The sequence below is a fragment of the Panthera uncia genome, chromosome D2 (assembly GCF_023721935.1).
Source record: "Panthera uncia isolate 11264 chromosome D2, Puncia_PCG_1.0, whole genome shotgun sequence".
Lineage (NCBI taxonomy): Eukaryota > Metazoa > Chordata > Mammalia > Carnivora > Felidae > Panthera > Panthera uncia.
In genome coordinates this window covers 10,992,485-11,009,014 of record NC_064818.1, presented here as the reverse complement: position 1 = coordinate 11,009,014, position 16,530 = coordinate 10,992,485, and the positions used below count along the sequence as shown (strand labels likewise).

The window sequence follows — 16,530 nt, the reverse complement described above, 5'->3', positions numbered from 1 at the left end:
GACCATATAATTGCAGGTTCATTTCTGGGTTTTTTATTGTTTTGTTGATCGATGTGTTTGTTTTTGTGCCAGTACCATACTGTTTTGATTACTACAGCATTGTGATGTAACTTGAAATCTGGGATTGTGATACCTCCAGCTGTGTTCTTTTTCCAGATTCCAGATAGCTTTGGCTATTCAGGGTCGTTTGTGGTTCCATACAAATTTTAGGATGGTTTGTTCTTGTTCTGTGTTGGTGTTTTGATAGCGATTGCATTGAGTCTGTAGATTGCTTTGGGTAGTGTGGACATTTTAACAATATTTGTTCTCCTAGTCCATGAGCATGGAATATCTTTCCATTTGTCTGTGTCATCATAAATTGCCATCATCATTGTTTTATTGTTTTCAGAGTATAATTCTTTCACTCTTTTGGTATTTTATTATTTTTGGTATGATTTAAACATTTTTTTAATGTTTACTTACTTTTGAGAGAGAGGGAGACAGAGCACAAGTTGGGGGGCAGTGCAGAGAGAGAGAGAGGGAGACACAGAATCTGAAACAGGCTCCAGGCTCCGAGCTGTCAGCACAGAGCCCGACACGGGGCTCCAACTCATGAACCGTGAGATCGTGACCTGAGCCAAAGTTGGAGGCTTAATCGACTGAGCCACCCAGATGCCCCTATTTTTGGTATAATTTAAATGGGATTGTTAATTTCTCTTTTTTTGTTTCTTTATTATTAGTGTATAGAAATGCAACATGGGGCGCCTCCATGGTTCACAGTCACTTAAGCGGCTGACTCTTGATTTCAGTTCAGGTCATGATTTCAGTCATGGGATGGAGCCCTGCTTCGGGCTTCTCAGTGAGCATGGAGCCTGCTTGGGGCTCTTTCTGCCTCTTCCCTTCTCCCCCTCTCCTCTGCTTACATATGTGCTCTCTCTCTAAAATTTAAAAAAAAATGGAAAAAATGCAAAATATTTCTGTATGTCAATTTTGTATCCTGTGACTTTGTTGAATTCATTTATCAGTTCTAGTGGCTTTTTTTTTTTTCTTATGGAATCTTCAGTTTGCTGCATCATGTCTTTTGAAAATAGTTCTACCTCTTTCTTACCAATTTGGATGCCTTTTATTTCTTTTTCTTGACTGATTGCTGCAGCTAAGACTTTCAGTACTATATCGAATAAAAATGATGAGAATGTGCATCCTTGTCTTGTTCTTCATCTAGGAGAAAAAGATCTTAGTTTTTCCCCATCAAGTATGATGTCAGCTGTGGGTTTTTTATATATGGTCTTTATTATGTTGAGGTGTGTTTCCTCCGTATCTACTTCGTTGAGTTTTTATCGTGGATGTTGTACTTTGTTAGATACTTTTTCTGCATCTGTTGTGGTGACCATATGGCTTTTATCCTTTCACTTCTTAATGTGATGGATCATATTGATTGATTTGTAAATATTGAACCACCCTTGGCATTTTTGGATTAAATCCCACTTGTTCATGGTGAATGAATTTTTAAGTGTGTTGTTGAATTTGACTTGCTACTATTTTGTTGATGATTTTTGCATCGGTGTTCATCAGAGATACTGTTATCCTTTAGTTTTCTTCCTTTGTTTTTCTTTGTAGTGTCTTTGTCTGGATTTGGTAGGAGGGTAATGCTGACCTTTTAGAAGGAATTTGGAAGCTTTCCTTCCTCTGCTATTTTTTTGGAATAGTTTGAGAAGAACAGATATCAACTCTCCTTTGAATGTTTGGTAGAAGTTACCTGTGAAGCAATCTGGTCCTAGACTTTTGTTGGTTTGGAGGGTTTTTTTTTTATTTTTTGTTTTTTTTTTAAATTTTTTTTAAGTTTATTTATTTTGAGACAGAGAGAGGAAGTGAGCAGGGAGGAAGCAGACAGAGAGGGAGAAAGAGAATCTCAAGGAGACTCTGTGCTGACAGCACAGAGCGTGATGTGGGGCTTGAACTCACAAACCGTGAGATCATGACCTGAGCTGAAACCAAGACTTGGACGCTTAACTGGTTGAACCACCCAGGTGCCCCGGTTCGGAGTTTTTTTAATTACTGATTTCAATTTTGTTGCTGATAATTGTGGTCTGCTCAAAATTTCTGTTTGTTCCTAATTCAGTTTTGGAGGGTTGTATGTTTCTAGGAATTTATCCACTTTTTCTAGGTTGTCCAGCTTGTTGTCTTACAGTTTTTTAATAATGTTTTCTTATAATCATTTGTATTTCTGTGGTGTTAGTTCAAAACAAATTTTGAAGACATTTGCAGAGACTGGGGAGTATTTTTACTGGGTTCCACTTTCAGGATGACCAGCCGTCTACTACCTGATAGCTTTCTATTTCCCATTTCATCTTAGCTTATAAGGAGATGGCAAGAAGTCAGAGGGGAATGGCTCTGGGTTTTTTTTTTTTTTTTTTCACTTTGGCAAAATGTCATGCCTCTCCAGTGAATAGAAGTCAGTAGCCCTCAGACTGGAAGGGAGCATGTGTGTACAGGAGATCTAACAAGTGAACCGGTCTTACCCCATGTCTGAAATTGCTGCACCACTCTAGCAAGAATAATGAGCTCTTGAATTCCCCATTGGCCGGATGGACTCAAAGTTGAAAATAATTGTACTTTAAAGATAATTTTTAAAAGTGAAATTGGTAATAATAGTAGATAGGTTATTTCAAACCAAGGTCCTCCTGAGAAAAACTAAAAAAGGTAAACCACCCCCTAAAATCTGTTTGAAGATAACTCAGAGCAAAAAAAAAAAAAAAAAAAAAAAAAGTCAAAATGTGAGGGCCAGTGTCCCAAAATACAAGGAGACCAGAGAACTGAGTTTAGCATTTGGAGCAACCTCATCTCTCCAGGGGGTTTCAGTGGCTGAGGAGCTGGGAAGAAGAGCAGGGCTGTGGGAAGAATCAGAGTAGAGGAGGATGAAAGCCCCAAGACCCTCCCCCCCCCCCATCCCCCCCCCCACCGAGGAGAGGCACTTTCAGAGGTATAGGTATAGCTTCCAGAGCTGTGCCCTTGAAGGTGAACCAGAAATAGACCAGCCCTCACAAGTATTTAAGACTCAGCCTCAAATAATGTTAGTTGCTATTTGGATTAAGATGATGTGAGATTGCTGGTAACCCTAGATCATTGTACCTGCCAGAAGCAAAAAAAGTACATCTTTTGGGAGAAAGTAACACACAGAACTCAAATGACCTCTATAATTTTACATAACGTCTGATAGTGAAAATTAAACTAGCTCTTTTGCCTCCACCCCAGCTGGTAGACTACAGTGAATTTCTGGTACTGACTACTCAGAGTTAGCAGGTCATACAAGTTAAGAGCTTAGTTCTCTACAAAACTACCCTTATCTCAGACTCTAGACACAAATTCGGGGTGGTATCCTCACATCACCTGTGCTTCTAACCAACCGGCTACAAATTTGAGGGTTCCCCTCAGCCAACTCCTTTAGATTCAGGAAATCAAGAAAATGCTATAATTATTATTGCACGATTTTTTTTTTTTTTTTACAATACCCGGGATTCGTTGTCTCATCCCCTCTGAAGAAGGAAGAAGTGGACACAGAATAAAATGAGCAGCAGGCAAATGTTTATTCGCGTCTGAGATCAGAAAGTAAGAACAGTAGGAAAGCTCTTTACGTGGAGGGGGGGGGGGCATTCAAAAGTGAATGCTCGTGACTGCAGGCAAAGGTCTTTGTTTAATAAGGTTCTGGTTAGTCCCTTCCATTCCCCCTTGTTCCTTCTGAGGTTCTACCCTTATTGGCTAGGTACCTCTAAATGCCTAGTCATTCCCTTTTGATTGGCTCATTTCCATTGTATGAGGGGTGGTCTATGGCCATACCGTTCCTTGTGGGTCATATGTTTTATGAGGGACTGCTTATTTTTAATTAGGTCTCTTGTCAAATTCTTGAGGGAAACCTGAGAGGGGTGGGTGGTGTCTATTGCATTTTTAGGAGGACCCTTACACCCGAGGGGGTTTGCTGTGGTCACGCTCCCAGCATTGTTCTAAAATATGTGTTTTTCCCCCAGGGATGTCAGGTCCTAACCTTTCCCTCTCTGACTATTTTATCCTGTCTTTCCCTATCATATTATGATGCCAGTCCTATTGTAAGGCATACACATCATACCAGCCAGCTAAAGGGATGTGTAAGGTGAGGTCTGGGAGGGCCTGATTGCACAGCTGCTCTGCCCTTTCTCTGTGGGTCAACATATCTAAAATTGATGTGTCTGCTGTCCAGGAATCTCCACTAGGCTTTGGTTCCAAAGTGTTTTTATCAGGGTTTTATTATGTAGCAATGATTGATTAAATATTCGATGGCATGATTGAATTCAGTCTCCAGCACCTGTCATTCCCCACAGGGGTCAGGCTGGATTCATCCTCCAGCTTCTCGTCCTCTCATTGGTCTTTCCAGCATGGCCAACCCCCACAGTGAAGCTATCGAGGGGCTGCTATGAGTGCACTTGGTAGCCTACATTGAGTTGTAATCCGAGGGGCTCATGAATAACAAAGCCACTTCTGTCACTTGGGAAATTCCAGGGGTTTAGGGTCTCTCTCCTAGGAACAGGGACATAGGTCAGCCAAATTCTTTGTTATATACAACACAGGTGTATAAGATGGGAGTTGACCAAGGTGCGAGAGCAAACACACACTGTAGAAAAAGGCACACGGTTCGTGGATACATAGATAATAGAATGATCACAAATAGAATTTAAACTATTTACAGGGCACCTGGGTGGCTCCGTTGGTTAAGTGTCTGACTTTGGCTAAGGTCATGATCTCACTGTTCGTGAATTCAAGCCTTGCATCAGGCTCTGTGCTGACAGCTCAGACCCGGGAGCCTGCTTCAGATTCTGTCTTCCTCTCTCTCTGCCCCTCTTCCACTTACACTCTGCCTCTCTCTTTCAAAAATAAAATAAACATTAAATATTTAAAAAAATGAAATAAAATATTTATGATTATTATGACCTAAGAATTAAAAGAGAAGATGAAGAAATTTGGTAGAGAACTGAAAACTATAAAAAGGGATCCTTTAGGCATTCTAAAAATGAAAGTTAAAATAACTGACATTAGACACTCATAGATGGATTTAACATCAGCTTAGAAGTAGCTGAAAAGAGAATTAGTGAATTGGAAATCAGGTCAGAAGAATTCAGACTGAAACACTGATGGCTAAAAGACTAGGAAATATATAAGAGAATAAGAAATAGATAGGAAATAAAGAATGTTCTCTCATACATGTAATTGGAGTCCCAAAATAAAAGGGCATAAAAGGGAAGGGCAACAGGAGAAGGTGAGAGGAAGACAGAGGAAGAATAAGAGAGCTTACAAATACACAAATACACAGTGCACAGGCAATATTTAATACAACTTGCTTAAGGATTCTCCACAACTGATTAGGTATATTAAGCTACGATTTTTTTTATATATATTTTAAAAGTTTATTTTATTTTGAGAGAGAGAGAGAGAGGCGGAGAGAGGGGGGAGAGGAAGACTCTCAAACAGGCTCTGTACTGTCAATGCAGAGGCTGATGTTGGGCTCAAACTCTAGAACCATGAGATCATGACTTGAGCTGAAACCAAGAGTTAGCCGCTCAACTGGCTAAGCCACCCAGCCTCCCCTCAGCCACAGGTTTAAGAAGGACTGTGAACCCTGAGTAAGACAGATAAAAAGTAAAAATACTTAGGCCAACAAAAGTAAAACTGCTGGAAAGTAAAAACAAATTGAAAAACTTTTTAAAAATGTAGAAAAAAGGTATAGTACCTTTAAAGTGACAACAGTAAGATTTACAGCTCACTTCATATAAGAAACATTCAGAGACTTTGGATAGAAACGTAAAAGTGCTGAAAGAAAATGACTACCAGCCTGACAACCATTTTATCTAGTAAAATGGTGATTTTTTTTAAAAAAGACTGAGCGAAGGGAATTCGTCTTCCCTTCGTGGGAAGACGTGGCCTATTCGTCCACAGTCAAGGACATATTATTAAATGATGTTCTTCAAGTAGAAGAAAATTATCTCAGAAATAATTTTGGAGATACAGAAAGGGAGAAAAAAAGCAGAAGGAAGGCAAATATGAGGAAAACTTATAAAGACCATCAGTTAAGCAAAATGTTGATGATGCCAGCTGTATATAAATCTTGGATTTAAAAACTATAGTGAACAAAATTCACCGTAATAGTAGCACACAAGTCAGGAGAACAAATGGAACTAAATGGCAATTCTCGTGTTGTCTGGGAAGTAGTAAAATTAGTAATTAAATAATTAAAAAAATTTTTTTTCACATTTTATTTATTTTTGAGAGAAATAGAGACAGAGTGCAAATGGGGGAGGGGCAGAGAGAGAGGGAGACACAGAATCCAAAGCAGGCTCTAGGCTCCGTGCTGTCAGCACAGACCCCGATGCCGGGCTTGAACCCACGAACTGTGACATCATGACCTGAGCCGAAGTCAGTTGCTTAACCGACTGAGCCACCCAGGTGCCCCATAATTAAATAATTTTTAATAAGCAAGAACACATATTGTAATCTTTATAGTAATCACTGAAAACATAGTAAAAGAATGTAAAATATTAAAGGGAAGCCAGAATGACAATAATGAAAAAATGTTTAACTCAAAAGAAAGGAGGAAAGTTTTGAAGGAGAAGGCAAACAGAAGATTGAATTCTGAGGTGGCCCCCTAAGATTCCTGCCCTCCTGCTGTACACACTCTGTAATATCCCCTCCTTTTTTGTGTGTGTGGTGGGACTATGAATATGGTGGACTTTACTCCCGTGCTGAGGTTACATTGTATAAAAACCTGGAAAATGTGTTGCAAATATATTTTCTCAACGGGCTGACCTTGACTTAATCAAAGGGTGGATTTTCCTCGGTGGGCCTGACCTAATCAGGTGAGTCTTTAATGGAAGGGACTGAGCCCTGTTGAAGTCAGCGATTAAAAGTGTGGAAAAAAAAAAAATTCTCCTGCCAGCCTTGAACAAGTAAGATGAGATATCGTGAGAGGGTTGATGGAGGGGGCCATGTGCCCAGGGTCTAAGGGCAGCCTTTAGTTGTTGAAAGAGGTCCCCACTTGAGACCTGGCAAGAAAATGGACCTTGGTCATACAGCTGCGAGTAACGACTTCTACCAACCAACCACCAGGGAGCTTACGTTGAGGGGCGCCTGGCTGGCTTAGTTGGAGGAGCATGCAACTCTTGATCTCGGGGTTGTGAGTTTGAGCCCCACATTGGACATAGAGATTACTAAAAGAAATAAAATAAAATCTTACGAGAGAGAGAGAGAGAATACCCTGAGCTGCAGGCAAGAATACAGCTCCAGCCGACATTTTCGTTTCAGCCTATGAGGCCCTGAGCTGGAAACCCAGCTATGCTTCCCCCAGACTTCCAGCCTGCAGACCACGGGATTGATAAATGCATATTGTTTTCAACTAGTAAGTCCGTGGTCAGTTGTTACACAATAATAGAAAACAAAGAATTCCTGAATGATATCATTTTAGGAACGAGGATCACGAAAGAAAAGAAAGACAAGCAGATATTGAAAATAATTATTCTTTTTGTAATTCAGATATAAGACGGCTGTATTGCTCATACTTCACTGATCAAACTCAAGTGTTTGGGGATGAGTCATGTGCTCTGAAACCCTGAATTTATCTGTAATTACCTTGTGAAGAAGAAGAATCACTCACAATGTAGATGTTAGTTCCAGAGTTAGTAATGTGACTGAGGATTGGGGCACCCGGGTGGCTCAGTCTGTTAAGCATCCGACTTTGGCTCAGGTCATGATCTTGCAGTTTGTGAGTTCGAGCCCCGCATGGGGCTCTGTGCTGACAGCTCAGAGCCTGGAGCCTGCTTCCGATTCTGTGTCTCCCTCTCTCTCTGCCCCTCCCTCCCTCACGTACTGTCTTTCAAAAACAAGCAAGTGGTAACAAAAGTTAAATGAAAAAGAAATGTGATTCAAGATAGTTTGGATTTTCTCTCAATTCCTTATTTTGTTGTTTAATTTTATGTGTCAACTTGACCGGGCCACAGAGTGCACAGATTATTTGGTCATACATTATTCTGGGTGTTTCTGTGAGGGTTTTTGGGGATGAGTTTAATATTTTTTTTAAATTTTTTTTAACGTTTATTTATTTTTGAGACAGAGAGACAGAGCATGAACGGGGGAGGGTCAGAGAGAGGGAGACACAGAATCTGAAACAGGCTCCAGGCTCTGAGCTGTCAGCACAGAGCCCAACGCGGGGCTTGAACTCACGGACCATGAGATCATGACCTGAGCTGAAGTCGGACGCTTAACTGACTGAGCCACCCAGGTGCCCCAAGTTTAATATTTAAGTTGATAGAGTGAGTGAAGCAGAAAACTGAAATATCAGGTCTTCTTGGGCCTTGAATCTGGCACTCTTTGGAATGGAACTATGCAGTTGGCTCTCCTCATTCTCAGCCCTTTGGACATGGACTAGAACTTGTACCATGCAGCTCTCCGGGGTCTCCAGGTACCAACTGTAGATCTCGGGGCTTGGCAGCTCGAGCCAGCTCCTCATATAAAAATTCTTTCTATGTAATTAGATATTTATAATATTCTATTTATTTTCATACTAATGGTTACTATATCACATTTATTTATTATGCATGTGTTATATATAAGCATAATATATATAAAAATAAGCCCTATGCATATATTAGGAGTTATCTATATCCTATTGGTTCTCTTTCTCTAAAGAACCCTAATACAGTGATGAAAATCTCCAGACCTCAGATTTCATCTAGCTGGCTCTCTCGGAGGTTAAAATTGCCAGTAATGTGGGCAGGATCTTTTAGATCAGGCTTTGTAAACTATGGTCTGTGGGTCAAATCCAGCCCACTGCTGGAGTGCCCAGGTGACTCGGTTGAGAGTCCGACTCTTGATTTCAGCTCAGGTCATGATCTCATGGTTCGTGAGTTTGAGCCCCACATTGGGCTCTGCACTGACAGTGCAGAGCCTACTTGGGAGTCTCTCTCTCTGTTCCTCCCCTCCTCTTTCTCTCAAAATAAATAAAACTGGAAAAAGAAAATCCAGCCCCTTGCCTGTTCTTCTAAATAAAATTTTATTGGAACATAGACATGTACATTTTTTGACATATTACCCATACTGCTTTCAGAGTTAAGTAATATGAAAGAAACCTTAAGACGCATTTACCCCCAAGTATTTACAGTCTAGCCCTTTACAGAAAAGTTTGCCAGACCCTGTTCTGGAATTCCTTTTGATGGTGGAAGTGAAAGTGTCGATGGGCTGTCCCCCAGCAGTCCTGGCAGCCCCCCAGCAGTCCTGGAAATCCTGTGTGGAGAGCCAAAGTTAGGATGCCAGAGTGGGTGCCTTCAGAAGTAGATCTTTGCGGGGCGCCTGGGGGGCTCAGTCAGCTAAGCGTCCGACTCTTGACTCGGCTCAGGTCACGATCTCAAAGTTCATGGGTTTGAGCCCCACATTGGACTCTGTGCCCAAAGCACGGAGCCTGCTTGGGGTTCTCTCTCTCCCTCTCTCTCTCTCTCTCTGCCTCTCCTCTACTCACTCTCTCTGTTTCTCAAAATAAAAAAAAAGAAGTAGGTTTTTGCAAGAGGGAGAAGGTAGCTAGGGCAAAAAAAAAGTATCTCTTTGATCTGTGTAATGTATATTTGATTTTCAGAGCTTGACTTTTCTATAGGATCCTACAGCAGATGCCAAAAAAAGTCCTACGGAGTTGTTTGTGAATTTCTTTGCTTCTTATCTTGTTCTGAGCAGTTTCATAACTTAGGACTTATCATACCTTTGCATATAAACAAGTATACGGTCCTACGGCAGTTCAATTCAACAAGCAATATTGAGTCTTTAACACCATATTTAGAAACAGTAAACACAGCGCCATATTCCTCGTCTTCCTGCAAACCCCCAGAGCTATATTTGCCGTGCAAAGTCTCCTCCATGATGCGTAGGTGGGTTCTGTCTTTCATTCCTTTCTCACCAACCCAGTGACCATTAGCTTCGTTTTGCATGTGAAGACATGAGGCACGGAGAAGTTCAGTGACTTTGCATCCTCACGCAAGTTCACACAAAGAAGAGATGTCTTCAGAAAGTTAGTTACAGTCCAGCCTGAGAGTGATTTGTCAACTTCTCGGGGCCTTGTCATAGACGTGAGCCAGTGACTGTGATGTCACCGAGTGAAGACGCTCCGGGACAGCGCTCACAGGGAGAAAAAGTAGTTTCCTTGTAGGGTGAAGGCTTCTCTTTACCGCGTAGAATCTTTTACTGATCGTGTTTTATGATTCTATGCTAAAGTCCACTGATTGGAATTGGGTATCTTATAAAATCCTTATAAATAAATGTCAATATATGCCAAACTGTTACACAGTGCAGAGCTTGGAGGGGCTGTGCTTTTGTTACCGTGCTAATGCTCGTTTTTTTCTGGGCCTCGGATGGACCCATCCTGGCTGTCAAAGTGCATGCGTTCTACTGAGAAAGAAATGGTCCAACAGTTGAGATTAGACTTACATTGTATTTTATCGCTGAAAACACAAAAATAGCTGACTACTTTTATTTCAGTGACACTATGATAATACTGATGAAAAGTGGAATTGATGACATAATAGGGAAAGTTTGTACTTATTACAAGAATAACCTTACAGGGCCTCTCCAGGCAGTTTTATGTGATCAACCTGAAATATGAGCTCCTTAATGAAGCGTGTTATACTGGGAGATAATGTGTTATGTAGGCATAGCTTGCAGTCTGCAGCCTGGAATTTTTCAGAGTATTGTCAAATAAGGCACACACTGTCGGTTATTAGGTGCACATTTTTTTTTAATGTTTATTTATTTTTGAAAGAGAGAGAGAGGGAGAGAGAGAGAGACAGAGCATGAGCAGGGGAGGGGCAGAGAGAGAGAGGGAGACACAGAATCCAAAGCAGGCTCCAGGCTCTGAACTGTCCGTACAGAGCCTGATGCGTGGCTCGAACCCACAAACTGTGAGATCGTGACCTGAGCTGAAGTCAGACACTTAACTAATTGACTGAGCCACCCAGATGCCCCTGTTAGGTGCACTAAAAATTCATAGTCAGTGAAATTACAGTGACTTTGAAGTTTTTTTTAAGACTTTTTAAAATGTTTTATTTATTTTTGAGAGAGGGAGAGAGATAGAAAGAATACAAGCAGGGGAGGGGCAGAGAGAGAGGGAGACAGAATCCACAAAGCGAGCTCCAGGCTCTGAGCTATCAGCAGAGAGCCTGACGCAGGGCTTGAACCTGTGAACCACAAGATCATGACCTGAGCCGAAGTTGGACGCTTAACCGACTGAGCCACCCAGGCACCCTGAGTGACTTGGAGTTTTACTGATTCGTGAGGTGGAAGATTCTTTGAAAAAAAAAAAAAATTCTGTTACAAGGGATACCAGTGGCCAGTTATCTTAACACATGTTTTTCTTATCAGCTGTAACATTGTTTTGGTTCATTGCAAAGATAGTCTTTCAGTGAGCAGAGAGTTGCACAAGCACTTTGTTGTTTCATATCCTCATGACCTTCCCTTGCATTTTCGTGTCATTGACGCTGTTTGCATTGAAATCTCATGTGATGCTGACTGAGCCCATAGGTGCTGTTGCTATAGGTCTGTTTGCTTTCTTAGAGAATCTTTCTCTTTTCTTAGTCTTCCTGTTGACAGAAACACTTGCTATGAAGATGATCATTTAGTTGTATGAGTTTAAATATGGTCTCTAATACCATTTGGTAAACTTGTGGATCTTTAAACTTGATACTTGAGACATATTGCAGGGAAAAGGGATGATCGCTTCATAGAACAGGTGGATTTCTCCAAGTGGACCAGTTTTTAAATAAGTTTACATGTCCTTAGTGTCATTTATGATGGACTGAGATCCTTACTACATTTAGGATTTTGATATTGTAAGGTTACTTTTCGGTCTGAAATAGCCAATGCCTACTTGATATGACAACCAGTGACATTCAGCACTTGGCATGTATTTATATGGCAGACTCTGTATAGAAGCAAAGATTTCCCCAGTTGTCATTGAAGAATTGCAGGTCATTGAATTTTCTACACTTGCTGATGAATCATTTAAAAAAAAAGAGAGAGAAATAATGAAAGGCAAGAAGTCCCTTCAGGAGACAAATATCCAGAAAGGAGGTTCCAACTTTCCTTTTGACTTTACATTTGTGTTTTAAATGTTAATTTCCCCCCAAATTAAAATATCATTAGATTTCTACTTATACAAATAATAAAAGATCCTTGTTAAATTCAGTTAATAAAGGAAAATTGATGAGAGTAAAACATTTGAAGGATAATTCTTCCTATACCTTGTTATATATAATATATACAACTGTACATAAACATTACTTAATACTGTTTTTATCTTAGAGTACATTTTAGTTTCAAGCTTAGTTCCTACATAACTTTTATTATGTGATTAACATTACTGTCTTGGTGTTCATTATTCAAGAACTTTCTCCATGTTCATATAGATAATACCTCTGCATAGATACACATATACATACATACATGCAATAGATTTATTATGATTTACTGTTGTACAGAAATTTATATCATTTGCATTCTTGCATTTTACTTATCTTAATAATACATCATAGAATCCCTTCTTTATTTTCTGTTGGTTTATTTTGTTCACTACTTAATTTCTTCAGACAACTCAAGGTTTTTTTGTTTTTTTTTTTTGTCATTACTTCTTTAATAATCAAGGGATTTCAGGCCTAAATTTTTCAAAGTTTACCTGTGAATCATAGATTTGTTCTGAAGTACTCTTGTCCTCATTACATCCTAGATAAGGTCTAATTTCTATTTCCTCTCTGACCCATGAATTATTTATAAGAGTTACTGAGTTTTCCAAGTTGTTAGATTTTAAAAATCTTTTTAGTATTTATTTCCAATTTTTGTTGGTTATAATTAGAAAATAGGATGAGTACATGGCTTTACTTTTAAAAAAATCTGATAAAGGTTTTTTTTTATGGCCAAGTACAAGATCTTTATTAAAGGTCATGATTGAGTTAAAAATCTGTGTATCTATATACATATATATACACATTACATCTATATTTTATTATTTGTTATTTTTAAGTATATATCCAGAGATGCTGATTTAATTTGAGAATTGTCTGTGCGTTGGAGTTTGTAAAGCTTTTCAGATTATTCTAGTATACAACCGAGGCCAAGAATCACTGCCCTAATAAAATAATGGTTCTAGCCCAGTGATTCTCAGAATGTGGACCAGTTGCATCAATGTCACCTGGGAACTTATTAGAAATACAAATTCTTCTCCTTACCATAGATCTACTAAATCGGGAACTTGGGGGTAGCAACAGATTGGGTCCAGCAATCTGTATTTTAAAAAGCCTGCAATGTAATTCTAATACTACAGATTGAGAGCCACTAATCTAAACCAGTAGCTTGACAGTGGGGATGGTTTTGTCCCCCAGAAGACATTTTGGTAATATCTTGGGAATATTTTTGGTTGTTACAACTGGGGAGGGGGAGTAGAAGAGACAAGTACTATTGGCATTTGGTTGGTAGGGTCCAGGAATCAGTGAACATCCTAAGTGCACTGGACAGCCAACCACAGCAAAGAATTAGCTGGCCCAAAATGTCAGTAGTGCTGCTGTGTAGAAACTGATCTGGACCATGATTTCCACACTTTAGCTTCTGATTACCACCAGTTGGAGAACTTTTAAAAATCCTGACTCCAGGGGCGCCTGAGTGACTCAGTCAATCATCTGACTCTTGATCTTGATTCATGTCACGATCTCACAGTCTGTGAGTTTGAGCCCCATATCAGGCTCTGCACTTACAGTGCGGAGCCTGCTTGGAATTCCTGTCTCTCCTTCTCTCTCCCCCTCCCCAGCTACTGCGCGCGCTCTCTCTCTCTCTCTCTCTCTCTCTCTCTCTCTCTGTCTGTCAAAATAAAAATAAACTTAAAAAAAAATCCGGACTCCAGATTTGGTTTAATTGGTCATTGGTGAGGGCATAGCATCACGTTTTAAAAAGCTATCCACATAATTGTATCTGCAGCCATGATTGAAAATCACTGCTATGGCACTGTTTGTAGGTATACCTAAAACTCTTATAATAGATGGATCAAGGTGATTCTAAACCTACTGATCAATTTTAATATTAAAAAGGTAGACCAAGTAGTCATTATTACCACCTGATGTGATGTATTAGGAAGTATAAAACACTAGACCTAGAAATCCAACTACCATTTTAGAAGTACATGTTAACACTATGAGCATGTCATCAGAAAAATCCAGAATGTAGAAACTCCAAGACAAATGGTACAGATTTTTGTCAAGAGATAATGCCAACAAGGAAAAAAGAAGAAGGGAAAACTGTGAGTAATAGAAATTTAAGATATTTAACCAATTTGTGCATCTTGTTTGTATCTTGATTTGAAAGAGCAACAGAAAAACAAAAAATTTTTGAGAAAATGGAAAATATGAACAGAAGGGATATTTCATAAAAGCAGATTTTACATAGGAGTGTGTGTGTGTGTGTGTGTGTGTGTGTGTGTGTCTGTATATCTACATATCTATATCTACATATGTATGTATGTATTTTTGGGGGGGAGTTGTATGTGAATGGGTTACTAGAGGTTATAGGTAAAACAAGGCTGGCCCTGTGTTGATTGTTGTTGACACTGTGTGCTGGGCATATTGAGATTTAGCATAATACTCTCTCTACTTTTGTGTCTATTTGAAAATTTCCACAATAAAAACAATGAGAAGGAATATCTCAGTAAGTGAGAAGAAAAGTAGGTGAGAATGGTGTTAGAAAAACTGTCAAGATAGTAGGTATTTCTCCAGTGTAAAAAACCATCAATAGTCCATTGGATTTTGGACCACGGATATCATATGATGGCCTTAGCAAATGTGTTTCAATGGAGAGGTGGATCAGGAAGCAAGTGGAGGCACAGAGATCTGACAGGAGGTGATCCATGAGGCAGATATGGGGCAAGCAGGAGAGGAGAATATGGTCAATGGTCTTATTATGTTTGAGACAGGACAGGGTTGTGTGTGTTTGAATGATTGCAAAGATTCAGTAGACAGAGAGGGTGAGTCTCAGGGAAGAAACAAGGAGCACGTATAAGCATTGGTTTCCTTAAAACCATCTCAACAGGTTGGCACAGAGCTTAAGTTGGATAACATATGTAAATTACCTAGCATTACTTCTGTCATAATTATCGTTATGAGAGCTTTGGAATTTGGGTGTGTGTGATGTGCATTCAAAGATAATTCTCTCCTTGTGTGTGAGACTTTTTTGGTTGATGTTTATATTTTCGGTGATACATTTCTATCTTTAGTAATTTTGCAGATTGTTATAATATAACATTAAAATTAATGTGTTCTTATATTTCTTTACAGTGTTTGATGTATCTAGAACAGAATATAAACTGCAAATAATTATATGCATGTGTTGAAATAATAAGATATTAAACTACACATAAACTCATAGCTGAGTACTTTAATGGACCTAAGTTAAATAAGTAAGGTGAATGTATTCACTGGAGGAGAGGGGGAGAGAGAGAGAGTGAGAGAGGAGGAGAGGTGGGCTGGGGAGAGGGAGGGGGAATAAATGGGAGTAGAGGGAGAAAATGATGTGAGAATATGTTTAAGTTAAATGTTTATTCAGGGCAAACTTAAATTGATCACTTACTGTTACTTTTGTTATTTTTATTTCCAGCTGTATTGTCTCGTGCCAGAAAGTATGACCTTATCCAAAGGCTTTCCCTTGGCTTTTTTTCTTGTAATTGCCTTGAGAAAATAGAGTCCAAGAATGACACTCGTTGAAACTGGGCTTTTTTTTTCTTTTTTTAACCAGAACTGTTCACTATGAAGGCGGTGCTGTATCTGTCCATGCACGTTCCCTGTGGAGACTAGAGACACTAAGAGTTGCGTAAGTAGAAGCCGTAAATACAGCCGAGTGCTCCAAGTGTACAAAATCCTGTGGACCTGTGCTTTTATGGAAAATACTCATGCTAACTACAGTAAACAAGCAAATGAAACACTGAGGAAGTGGTGGAGAGTTTCTACTCTTTCCCTTCTGCCTACCTTTCTTTGGCTTTTTTTGGCCTAAATTCACCAGGCAGTACACAATAATTCTATATAGTCTGCTCTTGTCTTTAGCCTTATTTGTTTTGGTGACATCATGTCATCTTGGTCTGTGAATCTCCTGGCAGAAGGTGCTCCTAGGAGAGGGTGACATAAGGTTTGGAAACAGGACAGATGGTTTGCGAGCCTGTTACACATTTCAGGTCTGATGGACTCTGGATTTAACCTTCTAAAGGCATATGTAAAACAGGAAACTTGAACTTGAACGAGAGTACAGGAGTCTTACTGTCAGTCACTGCCTTTATTTACAGACATCTTGATAGCTGAGTGAGAAATTTGGACTGTAATACAAAGTCACTGTGTATTTGTTTTTTATGGAAACAAATATACACATATATATATATATAGGTATATATTCTAGACATATATATATGTATGTATATATTATATATATATATACTATATAATATATACATATACATATACATATATATATATA

General features: G+C 39.4%; 1 protein-coding gene across 2 annotated transcripts in view; it reads left to right on the top strand.

Annotated features, from left to right (window-relative positions):
- The window catches only part of RYR2 (ryanodine receptor 2), a 754,822-nt gene that overhangs the window by 335,910 nt on the left and 402,382 nt on the right, over positions 1-16,530 (top strand). For both annotated transcript variants that reach the window (XM_049646094.1, XM_049646095.1), the window contains one exon: positions 15,802-15,876. In XM_049646094.1, coding sequence (XP_049502051.1) covers positions 15,802-15,876 — 75 coding nt within the window. The remainder of the gene's footprint in view (positions 1-15,801; positions 15,877-16,530) is intronic.